General features: G+C 41.1%; 1 protein-coding gene and 1 pseudogene across 1 annotated transcript in view; one reads left to right on the top strand and one right to left on the bottom strand.

Annotated features, from left to right (window-relative positions):
• Positions 1-8,945, top strand: part of CWH43 (cell wall biogenesis 43 C-terminal homolog) — a 68,941-nt gene extending 59,996 nt beyond the window's left edge. Inside the window, 1 exon segment of the mRNA XM_024746742.1 lies at positions 8,877-8,945. Coding sequence (XP_024602510.1) covers positions 8,877-8,901 — 25 coding nt within the window. The 3' untranslated portion in view covers positions 8,902-8,945.
• Positions 8,946-20,489: 11,544 nt separating this feature from the next.
• LOC112400803 (N-alpha-acetyltransferase 50 pseudogene) lies at positions 20,490-20,851 on the bottom strand (annotated as a pseudogene).
• Positions 20,852-21,380: the final 529 nt, after the last annotated feature.

Genomic DNA, 21,380 nt, shown 5'->3' with positions numbered 1-21,380 from the left:
TTCCTTAAGTGTCTGTGTTTCTGATGGTACCTGTGCCCAGTGGCTCTTTTTTCCCATTTGACCTGTTTTCTTCCCGAGGCAGGAATGAGGCAAGGGCCAAGAGGGAAAAGGTGGAAGTTTTTCTGTAAGAAATGGGGGTCGGGATAATTCTATTTAGTAGCGCCAGATGCTGCCCTTAGCATTGGCTGCTGGTTCCATTACCTTGAGTTCTCAGCAAGCAAGGGGCTTCACTCATGCAAGAAGCACCATTTATCTGAGATTAATGTGGGTGGGAAATTAGGAAACAAATAGCTGGGGGACAACGAAATAAGTATGAGCTATTTCATTGACCATTAAGAATCAGTCCCCTGGGGCTTCCCTGGTGGTGCAGTGCTTGAGAGTCCGCCTGCCGATGCAGGGGACACAGGTTCGTGCCCCAGTCCAGGAAGATCCCACATGCCGCGAAGCGGCTAGGCACGTGAGCCATGGCCGCTGAGCCTGCGCGTCCGGAGCCTGTGCTCCGCAACGGGAGAGGCAACAGTGAGGGGCCCGCATACCGCAAAAAAAAAAAAAAATCAGTCCTCTGGAATCTGGCTTTAAAATCGAGACATTGCTTAACAAAAGCCAGAGCATGCTTCACAGCAGTTTTCCTGTACAGTATAAATGGCTTTTTTGAAAAGCACCGCCTAGTACATGACATTTGCTCTATTGCTCAGATTTGGTCACAGGAAATCCTGGGGTTCTCTCTGGTAGAAGGCACTTTGTCTTTACTAATAAGCTATGCTTTCACTTTTCTTTATCTTAAAATGTCAAAAGATGCTTCTTTTCCTCTCTCAGTGAAGCAATGGCTATACTAACCCTCTCCTTTTTTATTATAGCAGAGCCTATTATATTATCCAATATTATTTTATATTATTAATTATGTAATATTTTATTTATAATTTACTATAGCCTACTGCTATAGTATCCTTTAGATTTAAATTTGTGCACCAAGTCTTTGCAAATACCTCCTCTCTCCTCTTCCAAAGTGCTGGAATTTGTTTTATTTACTGAAAAGAAACCTGCCCTATTTTTTTACCAGACAGCAAAAGCACTAAAGAAATCTACAAAAGCACTTTGGAAATCTACATCAGATGTAACCAGGGGAAAATTCCCTTCCAAGTACACCTGAATGTAACCATGCTGGACAGCGTATTGCATACCCGTAGCCCAGGACTTCAAAGTAACAGCAAAATTAAAGTTCAATCAAAGCATCCTTCACTCGGAACATTTTTGCTTTGTGGATATCAAGTACCACATGTACTTGCAGTGGCTAGAATTTCCATAAAAGGAACAACAGGAGAGCTAGATTGCATTACCTAAAAGCAATGGTGGCTGTTATCACAAAGGAAAAAAAAAATTAAAGCAGAGGAAAGATGATAGGAGTAGAGTTAGCTGAAAATGAAAGGCAGAGTGCTTGAGCTCTACCTGGGCATATTAGTGGGACCATGAGCTGTGCCCATCTGATGTGTGCCTTTATTATATCCTTTATCCACAATGTCTGAGGCTTGGGAAATTTCTGTGATTTATGAAGTGCCACCAAGCTTGCCTCTCTAGCAAGGAAAGCCACTGTGGCTCAGTTTAGTGCAGTGGTTTGCAAAATGGGATCTTTCGCTCCTGGGGTGCAGGAAAAATATTAATTAGAATTACTATTTTATTCCATAGTATTCTAGTGTTTTAAATCTTGATTTGGGGGATATGTTTATAGCAATGCTATTGAAAGTGAGGTCCATCACAGGCAGCATCGCTGTCACCTGGAAGCCTGTCAGAAATACAAATCCTTGGGTCCCATCTCAAACCTACTGAATTTCTGCTGCTCTGGGGTTGGGACCCCATGGGCTGTGCTTGAAAAAGCTCTCTAGGTGGTTCTGATAACCAGGAGACTTTGAAGAGCAAACTGGTTTTTAGTGTATATGTTTATAAATAAATACACGTGGGAGATGCACTCAGACGTTTTTACTGATGGGATGCTCAAACAAAAATGCTGGAAGATGATGCAGTGATGGAAACCTGCTGACTCAAGAACATACTCTTCCCTTTTTTTCTATTTTGCTAATTAACCCTGGGATCGGGGGGAGGTATCATTTAGCCTCTTATTGTACTTTCTAGGTGAATTTAAACAGGTTACTTAATCACTTTGGAAAATGAGATGTTTTATCTCACAGGACTGTTGAGGAGAGTTAAGTAAGCTCGTGTATACCAGAAGCATGTAGTGAACCTTTAGCACAAAATAGATGCTTGGTTCCTCTTTTCCCATATAGCTGTGGATGCCACAGCATCAGCAGTGTAAGTTCTTCTGCCTGGTCTGGTAGATCTATTAGTCCCCAAACACATCAGCTTATGTATGGAAGCTAAAAAAAAAAAATCTCTTACAGTCTACAGACTATAACCTTGTATATTACACTTTGTGACACCATGCCAATACAGACAGATGGAGAGGGCAGTAAATCAGTTTATTTAACATAGTTACCCTTTCCGAGAGTTGTATGTAATTTTCCATTGACATTCCAAGCTGCAAAGAATAGCAGTGTCAGTGATGCTACAGACCGTAGCAGTTCAACATCATGCTGTCGTGAGGAACAGCTAGTAAAACCCATTACTGATTATCCTCTAGAGCAAGTAGCCTCTGACTCAAGCTGTGCATACTTCAGCCTGGCAGCCAGACACAGCTGGGTTAGTTTGTGGGAGATGATGAAAAGTATTAGCCAAAGGTTTTCTCTGCAAGACCCGGGAAATGTGCCGAACCTTTTGTGTTCATAAGAATCACCTGGAGAGCTTGTGCAATTGGCACATTTCTGGGCCTCATCCCCAGAGATTTTTATTCTATCGGTATGAGGCGGGCCTAAGAATCTGTATTGTTAACAAGCTTCCCACGTGATTCTATTGCAAGTGGTCCATGCACAGCAGATTTTATATGCCCTGAATCGCAGAGGTTTTAGAGCTGATTAGCACTTTAGAGCTCATTTGGTGTAATATTTCTTAACCTTTTTCCCTTCATGAAAGCCAAGATGATTGCCATTAAGATAAATGCATGACACTTTCTCATTAATATATTCACATTTGACAAAACCACAAAGGTTGGGAAAGACTAAAACATGCCACAACTATTAGCAGCAGTAATTCACAGCAGACCGAGGCATTGATAAGACTGTGTTTTACTCAGTTCCCTACTGTGGAATTTAACAGTACCTCTCAAGAAAACTTATCAAAATATGAGGGAGAGAGAAAAAGTGTTAATACAGAGATGATCTTGAATCTACTCCCGTTTTAGAAATAAGTCATTAGTAATTTTGAGTACTTTATCAGTAACAGATTTCCTGGTGATACAGATCACAGTTGAGACACGCCCTTGTGGCAGGGTCTGCTAGTTATCTCCTGATACTTCTTTTCCTCTGTGCTCTGTAAGAACCTCCACATTTTAGCTGGGCACATGGACACTGAAGAAAAGATGGCTACATTTCCCAACCTCCCTTGCAGCTATGAATAATCATGGGCCTAAGTTTCTGACAATAGGATATAAGAGGAATTAGTGTGTGAGACTTCCAGGCAGTGTCCTTAAAGGGAGGGCATGCCTCTCCTCCTTTCTGTGGCTGGAATGGGAGGTGAAAGTTAAAGCAGCCGTCTTGGACTATGATGAGGAAAGTATGTGTTGAAGGTGGCAGAGGAAAGAACCAACGAGAGGGGAAGAAATAATCAAAGAAATAATAGAAAGAAAAATGTCCAAGGCTGAGAAAAGGTGGAATCTTCTGACTGAACATGTCCTCCAAATCCTGAACGGGTTGAAGGAGGTGAAATCAATATCAAGAGACACACGGACACCATTTCAGAAACCACAGCCCTTGTTGCCGCAGGATCCAGAGAGGTTTCAAATGGCTTAAGACTGTGGGATTGTGAGTTGTTGCTTCAGCACCTTGAATCTTGAAATAACTGCCCCTATACTGTTGCCAAGGTATAGAGCAGCCCTCAGTGGGCCCCAGGAGAAGTCCCTGTCAGCACCAGGCTCTGGCTACAGCCCCACCCACCAAGGTGGTGACCCCCAACATGCCCCAGGAGAAGCCTTGTCCTGTGCCCACTTCAGGTCCAGCCCTCCCATCAAAGCCACTGGCACATTCAATCTGCAAAGGGACGTTCCTACGCAAGGACATGCCTTTAAGACTGGGAGAGGTAACTGTTTTGCCTAATTCATAGAGACAAACACAGAAAGTCAAACAAAATGAGAAGACAGAGGAATACATTCCAAATGAAAGAACAAGATGAAACCACAGGAAAAAAACCCTAATGAAATGGAAAATGAGTAATTTACCTGATAAAGAGTTCAAAGGAACAGTCATAAAAATGTTCAACAAACTCCAGAGACGAATGGAGGAACACAGTGATAACTTCAACAAAGAATTACAAAATATAAAAAAGAACCAGTCAGAGCTGAAGAATACAATAACCGAAATGAAAAATGCACTAGAGGAAATCAACAGCAGACTAGGTGATATAGAAGAATACATAACACAGAATAGTGGAAATCACCCAATCAGAAGAGAAAAAAGAATTTAAAAAAACAAGGATAGTTTAAGGGACCTCTAGGACAACATCAAGCATACTAGCATTCACATTATAGGGGTCCCAGAAGGAGAAGAAAGAAAGAGGGTGGCAGAAAATGTATCTGATTAAATAATGGCTAAAAAATTCCCAAACCTATGGAAAGAAGCAGATATTCAGGTCCAGAAAGCACAGAGAGTCCCAAACAAATTGAGGACAAAGAGGTCCACATCAGGATATATCATAATTAAAATGGCACAAATTAAAGAGAAAATTTTAAGGCAGCAAGAGAAAAGCAAAGAGTCACATACAAGGGAACTCCCATAAGATTTTTTCAGCAGAAACTTTTGTAGGCCAGAAGGGAGTAGCATGATATATTTAAAGTGCTGAAAGGAAAAAATCTACAACCAAGGATACTCTCCCCAACAAGGTTTTCATTCAGAACTGAAGGAGAGATAAAGAGTTTCCTAGGCCAGCAAACAAGAAAACAATCCATCACCACTAAACTGACCTTATAAGAAATGTTAAAGGGCCATCTTTAAGTGAAAAAGGAAAGGCCATAACAAGAAATAAATGAAGGAAAAAAGAATCTCACTGGTAAAGGCAAATTTATAGTAAAGGCAGTGGACCAACAACTTAAAAAGCTACTATCAAGGTTAAAAGTTGTAAAATCAACTATAGTTATGATAAATAGTTAAGAGAGACACAAAAAGATGTAAAATATGACATCAAAAATGTAAAATGGGGTGGGGGGAGATGAAAAATATAGAGCTTTTAGAATGTCTTAAACAACTATCATCTTAAAACAAATTTATCTATCTACCTACCTATCCATCTATCTATCTATCTCGTGGTAACAATAAACCAAAAACCTACAATAGATACACAAAGAGCAAAAGAGGAACCTAAACATAACATTAAAGAAAATCATCAAACTACAAGGGAAGAGACCAAAAGAAGAAGAGAACAGAAAAGAACCACAAAAACAAGCAGAAAGCAAGTAACAAAATGGCATTAAGTATGTACCTATCAGTAATCACTTTAAATGTAAATGTACTGAACGCCCCAATCAAAAGACAGAGTGGCTGAATGGATTAAAAAAACAAGACTCATCTATACATGGCCTACAAGAGACTCACTTCAGAGTGAAAGACACAGAGAGACTGAAAGTGAAGGGATGGAAAGATATTCCATGCAAACAGAAACTAAAAGAAAGCCGAGGTAGCAATACTCACATCAGATAAAATTGATTTTAAAACAAAGTCTATAACAAAAGACAAAGAAGGGCACTGCAATAATGATAAAGGGGTCAATCCAAGAAGAGGGTGTAACACTCATAAACATATACACACCTAACACAGAAGCACCTAAATATCTAAAGAGAATATTAACAGGCATGAAGGGAGAAACTGACAGTAATACAATAAAAGTAGGGGACTTTAATAGCCCACTTACATCAACGGATAGATCATCCAGACAGAAAATCAATAAAGAAACACTGGCCTTAAATGACACATTAGATCAGATGGACTTAATGCCTACAGAACTTTCCATCCCCAAAGAGTAGAATACACATTCTTTACAAATGCACATGAAATATTCTCCAGGATAGATCACATGCTAGGCCACAAAACAAACCTCAATAAATTTAAAAAAAAGAAAAAGAGGAAAATGTCAGAAACATTATACACTTAGATTCTAGGAATAGCATCACATACAACGGAATGCAAAATAACAGTAAGGTAGGTAAACAATCATTCATAGAGCAAAATAACTTTTATATCTGTACCTGCTGTTGAAGTCCCACAGAAAGTGCACCAGGGAAACTTACTGCTTATACAAGCTGAGTCTACTGCAATTGCAGAGCAAGGAAAACAACCTTTTCTGGAGTCTCGGTAGGGTGTCCAAAGGGGGAAGTTAAGGAAGGGTACTTGTAGAGTTTGGAGGGCTGGAATTAGTCATAGGGCGGTTTAGGTCAGGGATTGACAAAATTTGTAAATCTGGCAAGTTGCTAGAACTGTCCGTGGTCTTTGGAACACATAAATCCATGTGGAGTTATTGTTACTGTGGTCTTATATTGGGATATATGGGTCTGAATGAGCAGGTGTTAAAATAATTTGAATTTAGATAGTTTATGTTACACACTATATTCTGGCATAGTTAATCTATTTTGCAAATCACAACGCAGGTTGTTTTTTGTTTTTTTGCAAACTGTGGTTTCCATTTCTTTTCTCACTGTAGTATCTTGCATAGTGCCCTCGTGGGCACTCAATAAATGTTTGTTTGAATGAATTAGTAAATTAATTATTAAAGGTAAATCGAGAACAAAACTAATGGTCCAAGTATCTACACACAAAAGCATCTGGCAGTGGTGCTTAATAAAAATGCAGATTCCTGGGGTCACCCCCCCCAGAGAGTGTAATTAAGTAGGTCTGGATTTGGGGCTAGGTGATTCTGATGCAAGTGGTCCACAGATTTCACTTTTGAGAAACACTAACATAGTGGCATGGTTATGTACGGCTTGAGATGTTAACATGTGGAAGGAAATAAGACCTTATAGGTATCTTTGAGACTTGGTTAAACAGGATTGATAATTGAACTAAAGAAATCAAGAGTTATGTCCCCTTCAAAATAAGCCAGCTGATAGAAAAGGAAGCACAATGAATGGTATAAGTACATACCTACCTAAAAATCTATGCATTTTTTAAATGAATAACAATCCTTTGATTTATTTACTGCACATTTTTGTTACCCAGAGCTAACCTCTTTCAACTCCTTTTTATTTTTTCTATTTTCTTTTTTAACATCTTTATCGGAGTATAATTGCTTTTCAAAGGTGTGTTAGTTTCTGCTTTATAACAAAGTGAATCAGCTATGCATATACGTATATCCCCATATCTCTTCCCTCTTGCATCTCCCTCCCTGCCACCAAAATCTATGGATTTTTATGTGATACACAGTGGTGAGCACTTAGTTGAGAATTAAAGAAAAGAGAAATAGAAGCGATATTGTCATGGTAGAGCGTGTCAGATTACAGTGTCTTGACAGAGCTGTGTTACTAGGTTATTTCTTATTGATAATAAAATGCCTAAATTAGAATGCTTTATTATGCTTTTCATTGAGGTGAAATTAACATAACATTAAATTAAACATTTTAGAGTGAACGATTCAGTGGCATTCAGTTCATTCACAGTGTTGTACAACCACCACCTCTATCTAGTTCTGAAACATTTTCATCACCCAGCAGTAAAACCATGTATCCGTTAAGCAGTTATTCCCCAATCCCTCCGCCCACCCCCGCCCCACCCCTCCCCACCTCCTGGCAAATGCAGATCTACTCTGTCTCTATAGATTTACCTATTCTGGGTGTTTTGCATAAATGGAATCATGCAATATGTGGCCTTTTTGTGTCTGGCTTCTTTCACTTAGCATAACGTGTCCAAGATTCATACATGTGGTAGCAGGTATCAGTACTTCATTCCTTTTAATGGCTAAGAATATTCCACTGTATGCATATACCCCAATTTGTTTATTCATTCATCTGTCCATGGACATCTGGGTTGTTGTTTCCACCTTTTCGCTACCATGAATAGTGCTGCTGTTTGTGTACAAGTATACCTGCTTATTTTAGGTATATGTGTAGGAGTGGAATTGTTGGTTCACGTGATAATTCTATGTTTAGACTTTTAAGGAACTGCCAAACTATTTCCTGCCATGGCTGAACCATTTTACACCTCCACCAGAAAAAGATGAGCGTTCCAATTTCCCCACATCATCACCCACAGTTTTTATTTATTTATTTTTTGCTACAGCCATCCTAGTGGATATAAAGTGATATATCATGGTGGCTTTGATTTGCATTTCCCTAATGACCAGATGTGGAGCATCTCTTCATGCACTTGTTGGTCATTTGTATATCTTATTTGGAAAAACGTCTATTCAAATTCTTTGCCCATTTAAAAATTTGGTTGATTGCCTTTTTGTTGTTGACTTATAAGAGTTTTTAAAAATATACTCTGGATACCAAGCTCTTATCAGATGTGTGATTCAAAAATCTCTCTCCATTCTGTAGGCTGTATTGTTTTTTAAAAAGATTAGTTGAATTGACTAACAGTTATCTTTATATTAACATAAGTTTCACTCCCTTGTGTTCTGATGTGCTTTCTTGAGTGGAAGACCTAGTTAGGACCATATGAATACATATAAATCTGTGGTATATATTGCCTCGCTCCTAATCTTAATAAGCTTGTGGGAACAAGTTGCTCATGGGAACATATTTTTCAGGAGTATCATGGCAAAAAAAAGATTGAAAATTGCTTTTTTAGACCAAGGGTCCAGATTCGAGAATAGGATGATGTATTCCTGATTCCTGCATACCAAAAACTGGTTCAGAGGTGTGAAACAAAAGCACGAGGGACACCAACTAACGTGACATATATGAAGTCTCCTCAGCCACACCAACCCTGCCGTTCCTCAACCCTTGGATCTTGAGACAGAGTGACGACAAAGCAAGGTAATTCCATGATTCTTATTCCCAACGTTGGCTCATTCAGCAGCCTCCATAGAACAGAGTGCAGCTCGAGCCATTAGAATTTGGCTTATTAAAAGGTGACATGAGTCTCACAAAGCCTCAAATACCAGCTTTTTATTAAAAAAAAAAACACACATGATTAATAGCAGCAGCAGCAGCAGCATGAGATGTAGCATGAAGCTGAAATTGTTCAGATCCTGGAGTTGGAAGGGAAGGATATGCACCAAGGAGTGATTGCCCTTAATTTAGGAATAATACGAAGACCAAGTGGGAAAGCAGACTGTTCCCGGCTGATAAAACCATGGAGGATTTCAAGTTTCCCAACACCTCTAGACAGGGCCCTAGCAAATATTAAGCACAGAGTGAAAACCATCTTTAACATTCGGCTATAGACTTTCAGATCTGGACTGTGCTTCGTCTTAAAGGTGGCCCACTGGCATGTAGCACGCAGAGACAGAATAAAAGCCGCTGATTCTTCCTTGTGAAATCAATCCCGCTGGCTACCTACAGCCAAATTCTAGACAAATCAGAGCCATCTAGTAACATAAGTATAAACTGGAGACTGTGTATGCTCAGGGCCAGCAGAAACCATGGGGGAACTTGGTGGGTGATGCGAAAAGTACAGAAATCTACTCTTGAAGTGTTTACCGAGTTTTTGTTGCATGCTGGAGACAGCGCTAGATCGTCAAAGACGAAGCTCCTGTTCTGAAGGTAAGGCGGCCATACAGAGCAGAGGTTTCTCACCCAGGAGGGTGGGGCCTGGCAGAGTGGGGAGGCCCACTGGACTTGGGAGGAAGGAGAGCTGGATCAGCTTTGCTCTGAGCCAGGACTCTCCGGGTTGCAAGTGATAGAAACCTAATTTGAATTACAAAGAGGGAATGTATTGTCATGAAACCAATCCCCTGGGAGGGAGGGGATCTGCCAGGCTTCAGAAGCAATTGGGACTAGATAGCCATCAAGACAAGGTCACTGCACTGGCTATGTCTGGAGAGCTCTTCCCTCCCACTTAGTTTATCAGCTACTCATTATTCTTGTGTCCAGTCACTTCCTCAGGAAAGCCTCCCCTCCCCTGACTCAGCTCCCTGACTGAATCTCACCCAGAGACCTGGTTGGTCTCTTCAAACCTTTGGGGCAAATTAGAAAAAGGTGACGCTTTTGCATGGACAGCACCAGGGTGTGAAGAATAGGGTCCCCCTTCCTCTGGGCACATACAGCTTCACACCAGGCCTCATGGCTTGGTGAGAAGACTCTAGATGGGATTTCAGCCCACTTGTCCCCTTGGCTGTGCTGCTTTGCTCAGTGTACACACTGGCTTATCAGCTGTGGACCCTGCAGTTCTCAGCTAGCCTGAATGGCTCTTGGAGACCCTAGTCTTTCTGTTGAGCCTCTCCTCAGAGCCTGTGCCCGTCTCAGTGAGGGACCACACAGTGGCAGGCGAGAGACTGAATTTGCATTGTCGAAGAGAGAAGTTGGAAAACCAAAGAAATAAAGTGACGTGCTGCTCACAAAAAAACCCTGTAGTCTATTGTATATTCTCAGAAGACTACCTTTTCTCACTACTTGTCAAAATAGGAGTTTTACTTTGCTTGCATGATTATTTAAGGAATGTCTCCCCTGCAAACTTGTAAGCCCCACAAGGACAGCAGTTGGGCCTGTTTTTGCCCAACATGTAATTCCTAGGGCCCAGAATTGTCTTGCACATGGAAAGCCCTTAATAAATAGTTTGTTTCATGAATAAATGAATGAGCAAACGAATGAGTGTGTGTTTATTCCTCTGAGACTGGCTTTTTTAATGAGGCGGGAGCCATGGCTGAGGACAGCTTATAAGCCCACAGACAGAGAAGGCTGCTTCTTCTTAATTCTAATTTTTAAAATTCCAGGGAAGGATGCTAAGTGGCCCATTTGAGATCATATGTCCACTGGGAGTGGTAGACACCCTGACTGGCAATTCCTATCAAAGCTCTTTTTGGTGAATGGTAGGGTGAGCAGTACCCCAAAAGAAGAGGAGACTCTTCCTGGCGAAAGAGGGGAAGGCTGGGCAGAAACAACTCTGATGGCCCCCATACTGCCATTGACTTGCCGTGGGCTGGTCGCTTCTGTCTTTGTTTCCTCACCTGTGAAATGAGGGAATGAGCTGAGCTCATCTCTGAGACCATCCAGCCCAATGTTCTCTTCCTTTTGTTCTGCTTCTGGTTTTGGTTCTGTTTCCTCCTGCCAAATTCTGTTCTAGTGCTGCATGTGTCAAGTGGAAAAAAACATGACTGTGGGCAGCCTCAGTCAAGGAAGGCTTAATGGAGGTGAGCTTTACGCTGAGTGGGAAGGGCAGGGGAGTTGTATATGGAGAGACAGGGAGGAGGGGAGGTTTCTCAGGGTGAGAGGCTGGCTGGGAGAAGTCTGTTAGGGACTGGTGTTGAGCCATTTGTTTGCTAGAAGTCTTTTTTTTTTTTTAAGAGTAAATATCTTTGTAAGGGGTACCATGTTATCTCAACTATATTTTCTCCTGAATTAGCTTATCCAAGAACAGCAAGCCGGTCATCCACAAGGATCTGAGGGAATGAGACATTGAACAGGTAAGTTTTGATCATCAAAATAGGTCCTGAGTACAAGCATTTCTCACATGTATGAATTAGGCTGATCACCGTGGGGTCGATGTATACAGCTGACCCTTGAACAACATGGTTTGAACTACACAGGTCCATTTTGATGTGGTTTTCAATAGATATACAAAAATATACACGTAGAATATTGTGTGCAAGACTTGTGTGGAAGTGGACAGCCTATCCTTACACAGGCACGAGGTGAGTGATAGTATAAAATTCATAATGTGTTAGTTTTCTTACTGTTTTATAACTCTGCTCTCAAAGAATTACATTACTGTACAGTATGCTTCTCTCTCTCATAATTGGAGGCGCTATGTATCAGCCTATCATCACAGGTAAGTGGTTTTTAAAAAACATGTAACAGTGTTTCCAGCACTGTGTTATGAATATGACACCATATGCCATAAAAATTTTACAATGATTCATTCATTAGTGCATAGGCTAGGCTACTGGGAAGCCGTCCTATCAATTACACTAGGCTACCATAAAGCAATCATAATGCTGCTTCTTCATTATCAGTGCATGAATCATTGTGCCTGTAAATATATACAAACTTCTTTTTCACATTATCTCTTCATTTTTGATGCCTAGTGTTAGTAATACACATAACATCTACAGTGTTTTGTATTATATGACAATATTGACGTAGGTGCTGACAGACGACTTGTAAACAGATGGTGTAAACTTATAGTATAGACAAATACAGTACTGTAAATGTATTTTCTCGTCCTTATGATGTTCTAAATAACATTTTCCTTTCTCTAGCTTACTTTGTTGTAAGAATACAGTATATGTTACATATAATATGCAATATATGTTAGCCAACTGTTTATCAGTAAGGCTTCCAGTCAACAGGAGGCTATTGGCAACTAAGTTTTGGGGGAGTCAAAAGTTATATGCAAATTTTTGGTGCCCCCCACCGACCCCACTCCCAGTAGTTCAAAGGATAACTGTGCTTTGTACGTGTGCTGGTTGGGGGTGGAGGATAGCTTTGCTCCAATAGTGGGAGAGGGGACTCAGGGGGGCAGGAAGAAAAGAAGTGTCCCCCTTTCATGAAGCTTAAAATGCATGAGGCTCTTACACAACTAGCCCTAAACCCTTCCCATGATCATTAAGTACAATAACCTCTCGGTGCCTGTCTGTTCCCCTTCTAGTTTTTGAAGCAACCCCTCTGGTTTTCCTTAAGGATACTGTTTAAGCTCACTTCAATCTTTGTCAATCTTGTTCCTATTGGGGAACAGTGAGGTTTGCCTTCACTCCCTAAGGATGGGCCTTGCCCTGAAAGTGGGAGCAGTCTGTCCAAGAGGGCCATCCACCAGGCACCACAATGGAAGTTCTGGGAACCTGGGAGTGGGGCTGCAAGAGGGAGAGAAGGCTTCCAAGGGGATATGGCAAAAGGGGGGACAAGTGGCACAGTTTGGAGCTGCGTTCAGTGGCAATCCTATAACAACACTCTGCTACTTTGGGCCCTGCTCTCACACATCCCAACACATAGTCCTGTTGCTGCACCCTTGGATCTGTTTCACAAGTAAGAGAATAAAATTCCATACCCTGGAACTGGGGAAACTGTGTTTCATGTTACCACTAATGATGGACAGAGAGAACACAGGACATTGCCTGGACCCCTAGAACTATGCAAGATGTGACTACCTACTGGTACTAGAAAAATCAGTCCAGCTTCCACATTAGAGGCCCTGGAGTGTGTGTGTCGGGGGAGGGGAATGGGTGGGTAAGCAGCCCTCTGTAAAATGCTCTACAAAGATGCAATACAGCAGTGACTGAAAATACAGATCCGAAGCCAGTCTGTGAGGGTTTAAGTTTCCTGGTCCTGCCTCTCACTAGCCGTAAGACTTTGGGCAAGTTACTTTACCTACTTGTGCCTCTGTGCCCTCATCTGTAAAATGAGTTTAACACAAGTTTCTACCTTGTGGCATTGCTGGGAGGGTTAAATGAGTTCATACAGGTGCTAGAACAGTGCCTGGTGCCAAGTGAGTGGTACTTAAGTGTTTACCAATATTTATAGTCCCCCCAAAATTGTCTGTGCGTTTGAGATGTTTCCCAAAGCTGAAGTTATAAACTTTGAATGGAGGTTTAGAACAGACTAAGGTTGTGGTGATGGAGCTTGGAAGCCAGAAAAAGTGACTGTGAGGATGGAGGGATGGAGAATAAAATGGAAGCCGTTGCAAGGGCTCGAGGCTGGACTTTCAGGGTAAACCCACCAGACCATGCGGGGCAGGGGCGGGGGTGGGCAGGGTGGCTGGGAGGCCTAGAGCTCAGCAGGGGCTGATGAGGGCCTAGGGTCCCGGAGGAGGGGAAGAAACAATTAAAGGAGACACAAGGCACTGGACGATTGTGGGTAGGGTAGGGCCCAGGGTCTGGGTGTGGCTGGCTGCAGAAACAGCAGTTTTGACTGCAACCAGTTTGGAACTGGAGGTGAGCAAAATCTGGAAAGAAAGGAAGTTTATTTTTGGCATCTCCTCTCCAGAGAACACTGCTCGTCTTTTGCTCTATGTCTGATACCTCCACACTGCCTTGAAAATGCTGCCCTCCAGAGCCAAGCCTCCCCCGTCCCCACCTGAAACTGCTCCCCTCCCCCTCCACTGCCCTCACAAACCTCCCATTATTTGAGCGCAGGCTCCCAAGTCAGCCTGCCTCGAGGAAAGCTAGTGGACTAGTCTCTCACTAACAAAATAACTGATAGCCACGGACTAGTCCCTAAGGTGCCTTGATTTTAAAAAGTTTAAACTCGTAAACTAAAACGAATTTCTAATCTAGGAATTCGTAATTTAGGGGGTGATAGGGTGGGCGTTGGTAGGTTTCTGGCCTTTGACAGACAAGTCATCATTTTCAATGATTCTTAAAGAGAGTCTGTGATTCCCCAAATGTTAAAGGCATTTGCTTTGACCTATTTTGGCTGAGGCAGAGGAATAAAGTAAAACGTAAGCATTCAGCTTAGTGGGAAGAAAACAGTTTTCAATTCTGTCAGTTAGTGGTGTGTGTGTGTGTTGTGTGTGCGCGCACGTGTGTCTCCAAATGCTTTTCTGTTTCTGTTTTGGAACCATAGATGTTTTCCTTAAATGCTTGGATTCACTGCTTTCCTCCCACCAACGTGGCTCCGGGGGTAGCTTCAACTGGGGTTCAGGCGCGACTGTTGGGAGGTATGGGGTAGCTGAGGCAGGTGTAACTAGGTTGTAGGGCCTGGAATCGGCTTAGTCACGGGTTTTCGACATCCTACATCATCTTCCTTTCTAAAACAGGAAGTTCATACTTCCACAGCATGCTGTCATCACCAAGGAAGTGGGCATATATTTCCGCAGCGTGCGTGCCCCTCTTCCCTCCCCCATTTCCTATTGCTGTCTGCCGCTCCACCCACTCTCCCAGAATGCTTCCCTTTGCCATAATGAGATGCTCGGCAGCCACGACGTCTGGAGATGGATGGGGTCTCCTGTACTGCCCTGAGAGGGATGTGAAAGATACTGTATTCATGGAAGCAGGCTAGAAAAGGCGAGGAGAAATGAAGAGCCTCATTTCAACAACACACAGGAGCCGATGCTGGAGTAAAATGGTTTTTCCTTCTGTCTATGCCCTGCTAGCTGGGGTAACTGAAGCGATGCTGTACTTATGAAAGTCACTCTAAAGGTCATGGATTGTTTAGATTCTATTGGAAAATTATACCCTCTGAGATTGAATTTAATGTGACATCATTAGGACTTGATTAGCTCAATGCGGTTAAGGTGGAAACACCCAATTCAGAGAAGAACATGTGGTAATGAATGAATACATTTTAATTCAAATATTCCGTTAAATCCCTAGACAGGTGTGATTTCCATAAAATAAAAGGCCCTGGATAAAAAAGAGAGGTGTCGGTTTAGGCATCTTATAGTTGTGCTGGAGAAAAGATTAGTTTTAAAAAAAAAAAGGCTTATTAATGCTACCCTAATAGTCACGTGTCAAGAAATCTTGAAGGTTAGAAATAGTTTCAAAAATAAATGAAATTTTCTCTACATCTAGGAGAGGCAAAAAAAAAAATTCATTGCTAAATGAAATTGAAACACTGATGTAAAATCTCAGTGTAATTGAAAAATTCTTAGCTTTTCTGAGAGATCCCTAAGATGGCTGCTTCATAAAGGAAGAAACTAGGATCTTCTAGATATTTAAACATACAGACTCATTTTTACCCGAAATAGTCCCAAGCATAAAAATTAGCCTACTGCATCTCACAAGATTGCATTAGGTTCACACAGAAATATGTGGTGCCATCACATAATTGGTGCTCAAGCAGTCATTCCTGCTCTGCTCCTACTTTTATAAATGCTTTTATATATTTTATCTTATTTATCCCTTGAAGGTATTACTCCCATTTTTTTATAGATGAAGGAACTGAGGCCCAGGCAAGTTTAATGCCGGTTCTAGGGTTTAAGTGTAGGTGAGGCTTGAGTCTTAATTCAGGCTGGCCCAAGGGTAATACTTTTTGCCTTTGTCTCTAGTATAGCAGATTTAAAATCTTTTATACCAGTAACTGTGGCTTTCAGGGAAATGTATTACATCAAAGTACAAGGAAGAGAAATTATTCATTATGGGAACACAATATGTGTCTATTCAGGTAGAATCCCCTGTAATTTATTACGATCTGTTTACTCGTTTGGGATACCATCTTTCTATAGTCGCAGGAATTTCCTGTATCCATTTGAACTTCCAGTATCAATTTTCATTAAGCAAGTTTTTAAAGAGGTTGAATGACAGGCATTGATATTGGGTATTCATTTTTTTTTTTAATGTATAAAGTCTCACATGTCGGTTCCAAACTAGACTAATTTCACACTGGTGGCATGTCCTAGTGAAGGACGCTCTTGTATGCTAATTCAATGTTCACCGTAAACTCTAGAAGGGAGGAAAGAAGCCCAGCTAACAGAACATAGTGACTGCGGAGTCAGGGACTAGCTCAGAGGAAAAGACAGATTTGGGATGACAAGCTGACTGCGAGGGGGAAGAGTATATTCCAGAATGTGCTGAGTCCCAGAGAGTGTCACACAGACCACAGCAGCTATCATTTATTTTATTTTTAATTTTTTTGCGGTGTATGGGCCTCTCACTGTTGTGGCCTCTCCCGTTGAGGAGCACAGGCTCTGGACGCGCAGGCTCAGCGGCCATGGCTCACGGGCCCAGCTGCTCCGCGGCATGTGGGATCTTCCCGGACCAGGCACGAACCCGCGTCCCCTGCATCAGCAGGCGGACTCTCAACCACTGCGCCACCAGGGAAGCCCAGCTATCATTTATTGAGCATTACTATGTGCCAGGCACTTTTAAGAACTTTACTTGTTATTTACTCATTCATTTAATCCTCACAACATTCCTACGAAGTAGGTCCTACTATTTTCACTATTTTGTTGATGAGGAACCAATACGATTTTAATCCAGGCCATCTAGCTCCAGAAAGCCTAAATTCTGCTTCAGAAAAAAATGGCAAAAGTGCTCCAAGGCTAAAAAGTGTCCAGTGTAGAGGTGGTTCCAGAAAGTTCCATCTGTTAAGGTTTTTTTATACTGGGACACACGTTAGAACCCTAGTGGAGGCAGATGAAAAAACTGGAAGTCTCTTGAATGTGCATTATAAGCCCACATGACAGAAGCATATCAATTTTATGAAGTAACCAGTAGTGACTGTTACTTGTTTGTTTAACAGTCAGTGTTCTGACCTCTAGTGTAAGAGCAGAGATTGTCCCTTTTGGTAACAATGAGGAAAATGTCTACTTCTATGCTTTTTCCTTTAACCTGATAATTGGGACCCGACTATATGCAGGTGTTGAGAAATGAAACCAACATTTTTATTACCCTAGTAGCATCTGGCAAGTGGCTATTTGCAAAACTGTTCTATGTATATATGTGAAAAGCAACATATGTTATAGTGACATACGTAATTAAATTAAGAGCTGAAACTGGTTCCCAATAACACAGGCCTCAGTGGTTAAAAGGTTAATTCCAGTAGGCTGAAGAGGCTGCCCCCTCTCACTGATATATATATATTACATTTAGTAGGACCTCATTAGATACTCTGGATAAATAACCTCAATAATAATACACCATGAAGTAGACAGCTGCTTCTGAAATAAGATCAAAAGGATAAAATATAAGAAAGGTGAAGTAACCTGGAAATAATCTTTCTGACTCATATTTTTTATAATATATATCTACAAAGACAGCTTGAGTGGCTAGATATTCAACTCCAGAAAAAGGCCAGGTTTCACACACTATCTTTTAAAAGCACATTCATATCCATATTATTATATCCTTATAAATAAATCTCTCACGTATGTAGGGCATATATTAACCTGATTATGAAGAGTGAGAACTGAAGCCCAGCATGAGGACACTATATAACACAGGGAGTTTGGCTACTTAGGGGGCACTATTACTTACTAGGTGAGTGGCAAGATACTGAAGTTCTCTAAGCCTCAGTTAACTTATCTGTAATTTGAGGATAATATTAGTACTCCATTGGGGGTGTTGTGAAGTTAGGTGGAATAATTAACAAGCAAAGCACTGTTAAGAGTAGAGCTTATCACACTGGAAACACTAAAAAAAGCCGTCATCCTTTGGGTCAGCAAATTGTCAGTTGGTTATGAGTTTGGAGAAATAAAGCATCCTGATCTCTATGGATATATTTACTCCTCCCCCCACCCCCCATATCCTGGAAACCCACTTAGCTGGACGTTTTGTAACTAGTGGAGTTCTACACACTCTCTCACTGTAATCTGAGGCTGAATTAATTCCTTCCTGCAGTTTGTTTTCTCATTCTCTTCACATCTCCACAGGGCACATTTATCTATTTGTCTGAGCAGGCCCAACTTTACTTCAGTCTTAAGGACTGTGCCATTCTCCATTCTGTAACCCCAACCCTAATAACATGCAGGAAAAGCAAGCTATAATGGAATTTGTGGAATTTGGGGAAAAGTTCTAAAATTTTATTAAAGAGCACTGCTATTCTTTCTCACTAGACTCTTCCATATCAAATTTCAATCTAGGCTTAAGGTATTTAAAAATATATGATTAAAATTAATGTTGGGCAACAAATAATATGGAAAGATTCCAATTAAATTAGGTATCAGTTGACACAAAGTAACTTGCTTTAATATTACCTTAAAGCAGCAACTGGGTGAAGCAAAATGGCATAGAGACTGCATTCCCAAATATCTCTACCCACCACAGTCCCAAGACAATTATTAACTTTTTTCTCCAAGGATATGAATATAAATGCACAGAAGTGTAACATTATTATCTCAGTAGACATCCCCACAGGGATCGAGTGATTTGGGAATGCTACCAATGAGAAAAAATAGAAATGTATTATATATTAAAAAATTCCGTACTGAACTTCATAAAAAAGAAGGCAATATTCCAGCTCTGAAGTACAGAATTTGAAGTAGACTGATATAATAACTTTCAAATGGAGACGGAGAGTTGTTTCCCCACCTTTGGAATTTGAAGCCTTGCTAATTGGACAGTGTGGTGCAGGGGAAAGATCTGGTCTAGGAGTTAGGATACTTGAGTTTAATTAATGCTTTGCTATTAACTAGCTGAGTGACTTCGACTACATGTTTAACTCTTTTGGACCTCAAGTTTCATATTCCTAAAATGAGGAAGTTGGATTTGATAATCTCCAAAGTTCCTTCGAGATCTAAAATTACACCTTACAGTCAACATTCAGTTCACTTTGAGGAAGAGTTAACTAGTGCCTACTATTTGAAAACACTGTACTAGATGCTAGGGACATAAAGATAAATACAACAAGCTTCCTACCCTCAAAGGTTTATAATCTTATAGATTATTAAAATGACAGGGTAATAGTTGCAGAATATTATGCAGTCATTTAATTATACCTGTTTTATTACTCATAACACATGTGGGGCAGGGAGGCTTAGAAGACTAGGAGCTTTGCCTCTCAATCCTCAGGCTATAGCCAACTCACTAGAAAGATCTGAGTAAATTACTTTCTACATCGGTTCTTTTCTTTGAAAATAATCATACTGACCCTGAAAGTGATGCTGGAAAATAACAAAAGTTGTATATTCTATACATTTTTATGGACCACATGGGCCAGAGGAGTGTTGGGTGCTGGGGCAAAACAGCTGGCAGGTACTTCATGTAGATTAACCATTATATACATTATTATACAGTTTGCTGCAAATAAATCAATATAGCAAATGACTACCTAAAATTAATTGTGGCCTTATTTTAATTTAGAGGTCTCAAGAAACAAGTCCAGGGCTTCCCTGGTGGCGCAGTGGTTGAGAGTCTGCCTGCCAATGCAGGGGACACGAGTTCATACCCGGGCCCGGGAAGATCCCACATGTCGCAGAGCAGCTGGGCCCATGAACCATGGCTGCTGAGCCTGCACATCCTGCGTGTCCAGAGCCTGTGCTCCGCAACGGGGGAGGCCACAACAGTAAGAGGCCCGCGTACCGCAAAAAAAAAAAAGAAACAAGTCCATTTCTGTGCAAAATAATATGTCTCAGCCCTTGAAGTACCATGATAAGCCGTAAAAAGCCATACAAATATTACATATGCAAAATATTATAAACTTGTATAAACTATAAATGTTTCCTAGATGTAGAATAGGTTGAAAACACAAATGGGGTAAAGAATGCAGGAGCAGTTTTTCTGCTCAGACTAAGGACAGACATGCTGACAATTAGATCTGCCCCAAAAGATCTAATTTGTTTTTTTCAAAAGAAAGGGGTGGAGGGGGGAATCAATGGGCCTCTCTTTTATTTGGCGACAAGCAAGTGCAAGAAAGTTCATCCGTAATTTGTTCAGTTGTCTATCTTTTGCACATCTGTGTTCTGGCCGGAAGGGACTTTGAGGTTTTTCTGCAGCACATGAACATCAGCGAACTCTATCCTCTTATAGTAGTTCTTCTTTGTCTCAATAATCTCAAAGCCAAACTTTCTGTAGAAGTCAATTGCAGACTCATTGCTGATCTGGACATGCAGATAGATGTTGTCAAAAGTGCCATCTTTTTCACAGATGTTTAAGACATGATTTAACATTTTAGTTCCTATTCCTAGCCTTCGGTATGGTGCCGGACATCCTAGTGTCATGATGTAAAGTATCTTCTGATTCTGTGAATGATCCACCCTTCAGCATACTGCACCTACTGCAATATCATTGAAACAGGCAAGTATTTCAGAGTCCAGAGGCACCTACCCACCTCTGCAGGGCCCAGCTGACGCTCTGTCAGGTTAAAGGTCACCAATGATGAGATGAGATTTTTGTCTTGTCTGAACTAAACCTGAAGTGGATAAATCAGGTTCAATTCTGAGAATCTATGATTTGATGAAGTGATCCATAAGTGTTTGAATGACAGAAACATGATAGATATAAAATTATAAGGATGTAACTTATTAATGAGACATTAAGGATTAAGAGGGATGGAGTATATTACAAGGGGAGTAGTGTGGGACAGAGGAACTGGTTTCATCTTGTTCTTTCAAATATTGTTGCTTTTAGCAGTAATATTTATGCCCTGATTTGAAACTTAAATTTCAGAACCCTGAAAGTCAAAAGCCTTGGCTGTATAAGTCTAAAACAAAAACGACTGTTTTGTTACTGGTCGTTCTTAGTGTCATCCATCCTTTGAGGCAGGAGGGTGGATTGGCCCCGCTGCAGGATGGCGCAGGGCTTCTGCATATAGAGAAGCGGTG

Source organism: Neophocaena asiaeorientalis, unplaced genomic scaffold, assembly GCF_003031525.2.
Source record: "Neophocaena asiaeorientalis asiaeorientalis breed wild unplaced genomic scaffold, Neophocaena_asiaeorientalis_V1.1 scaffold19, whole genome shotgun sequence".
Taxonomy (NCBI): Eukaryota; Metazoa; Chordata; class Mammalia; order Artiodactyla; family Phocoenidae; genus Neophocaena; species Neophocaena asiaeorientalis.
This window is presented reverse-complemented; position numbering and strand designations above follow the sequence as displayed.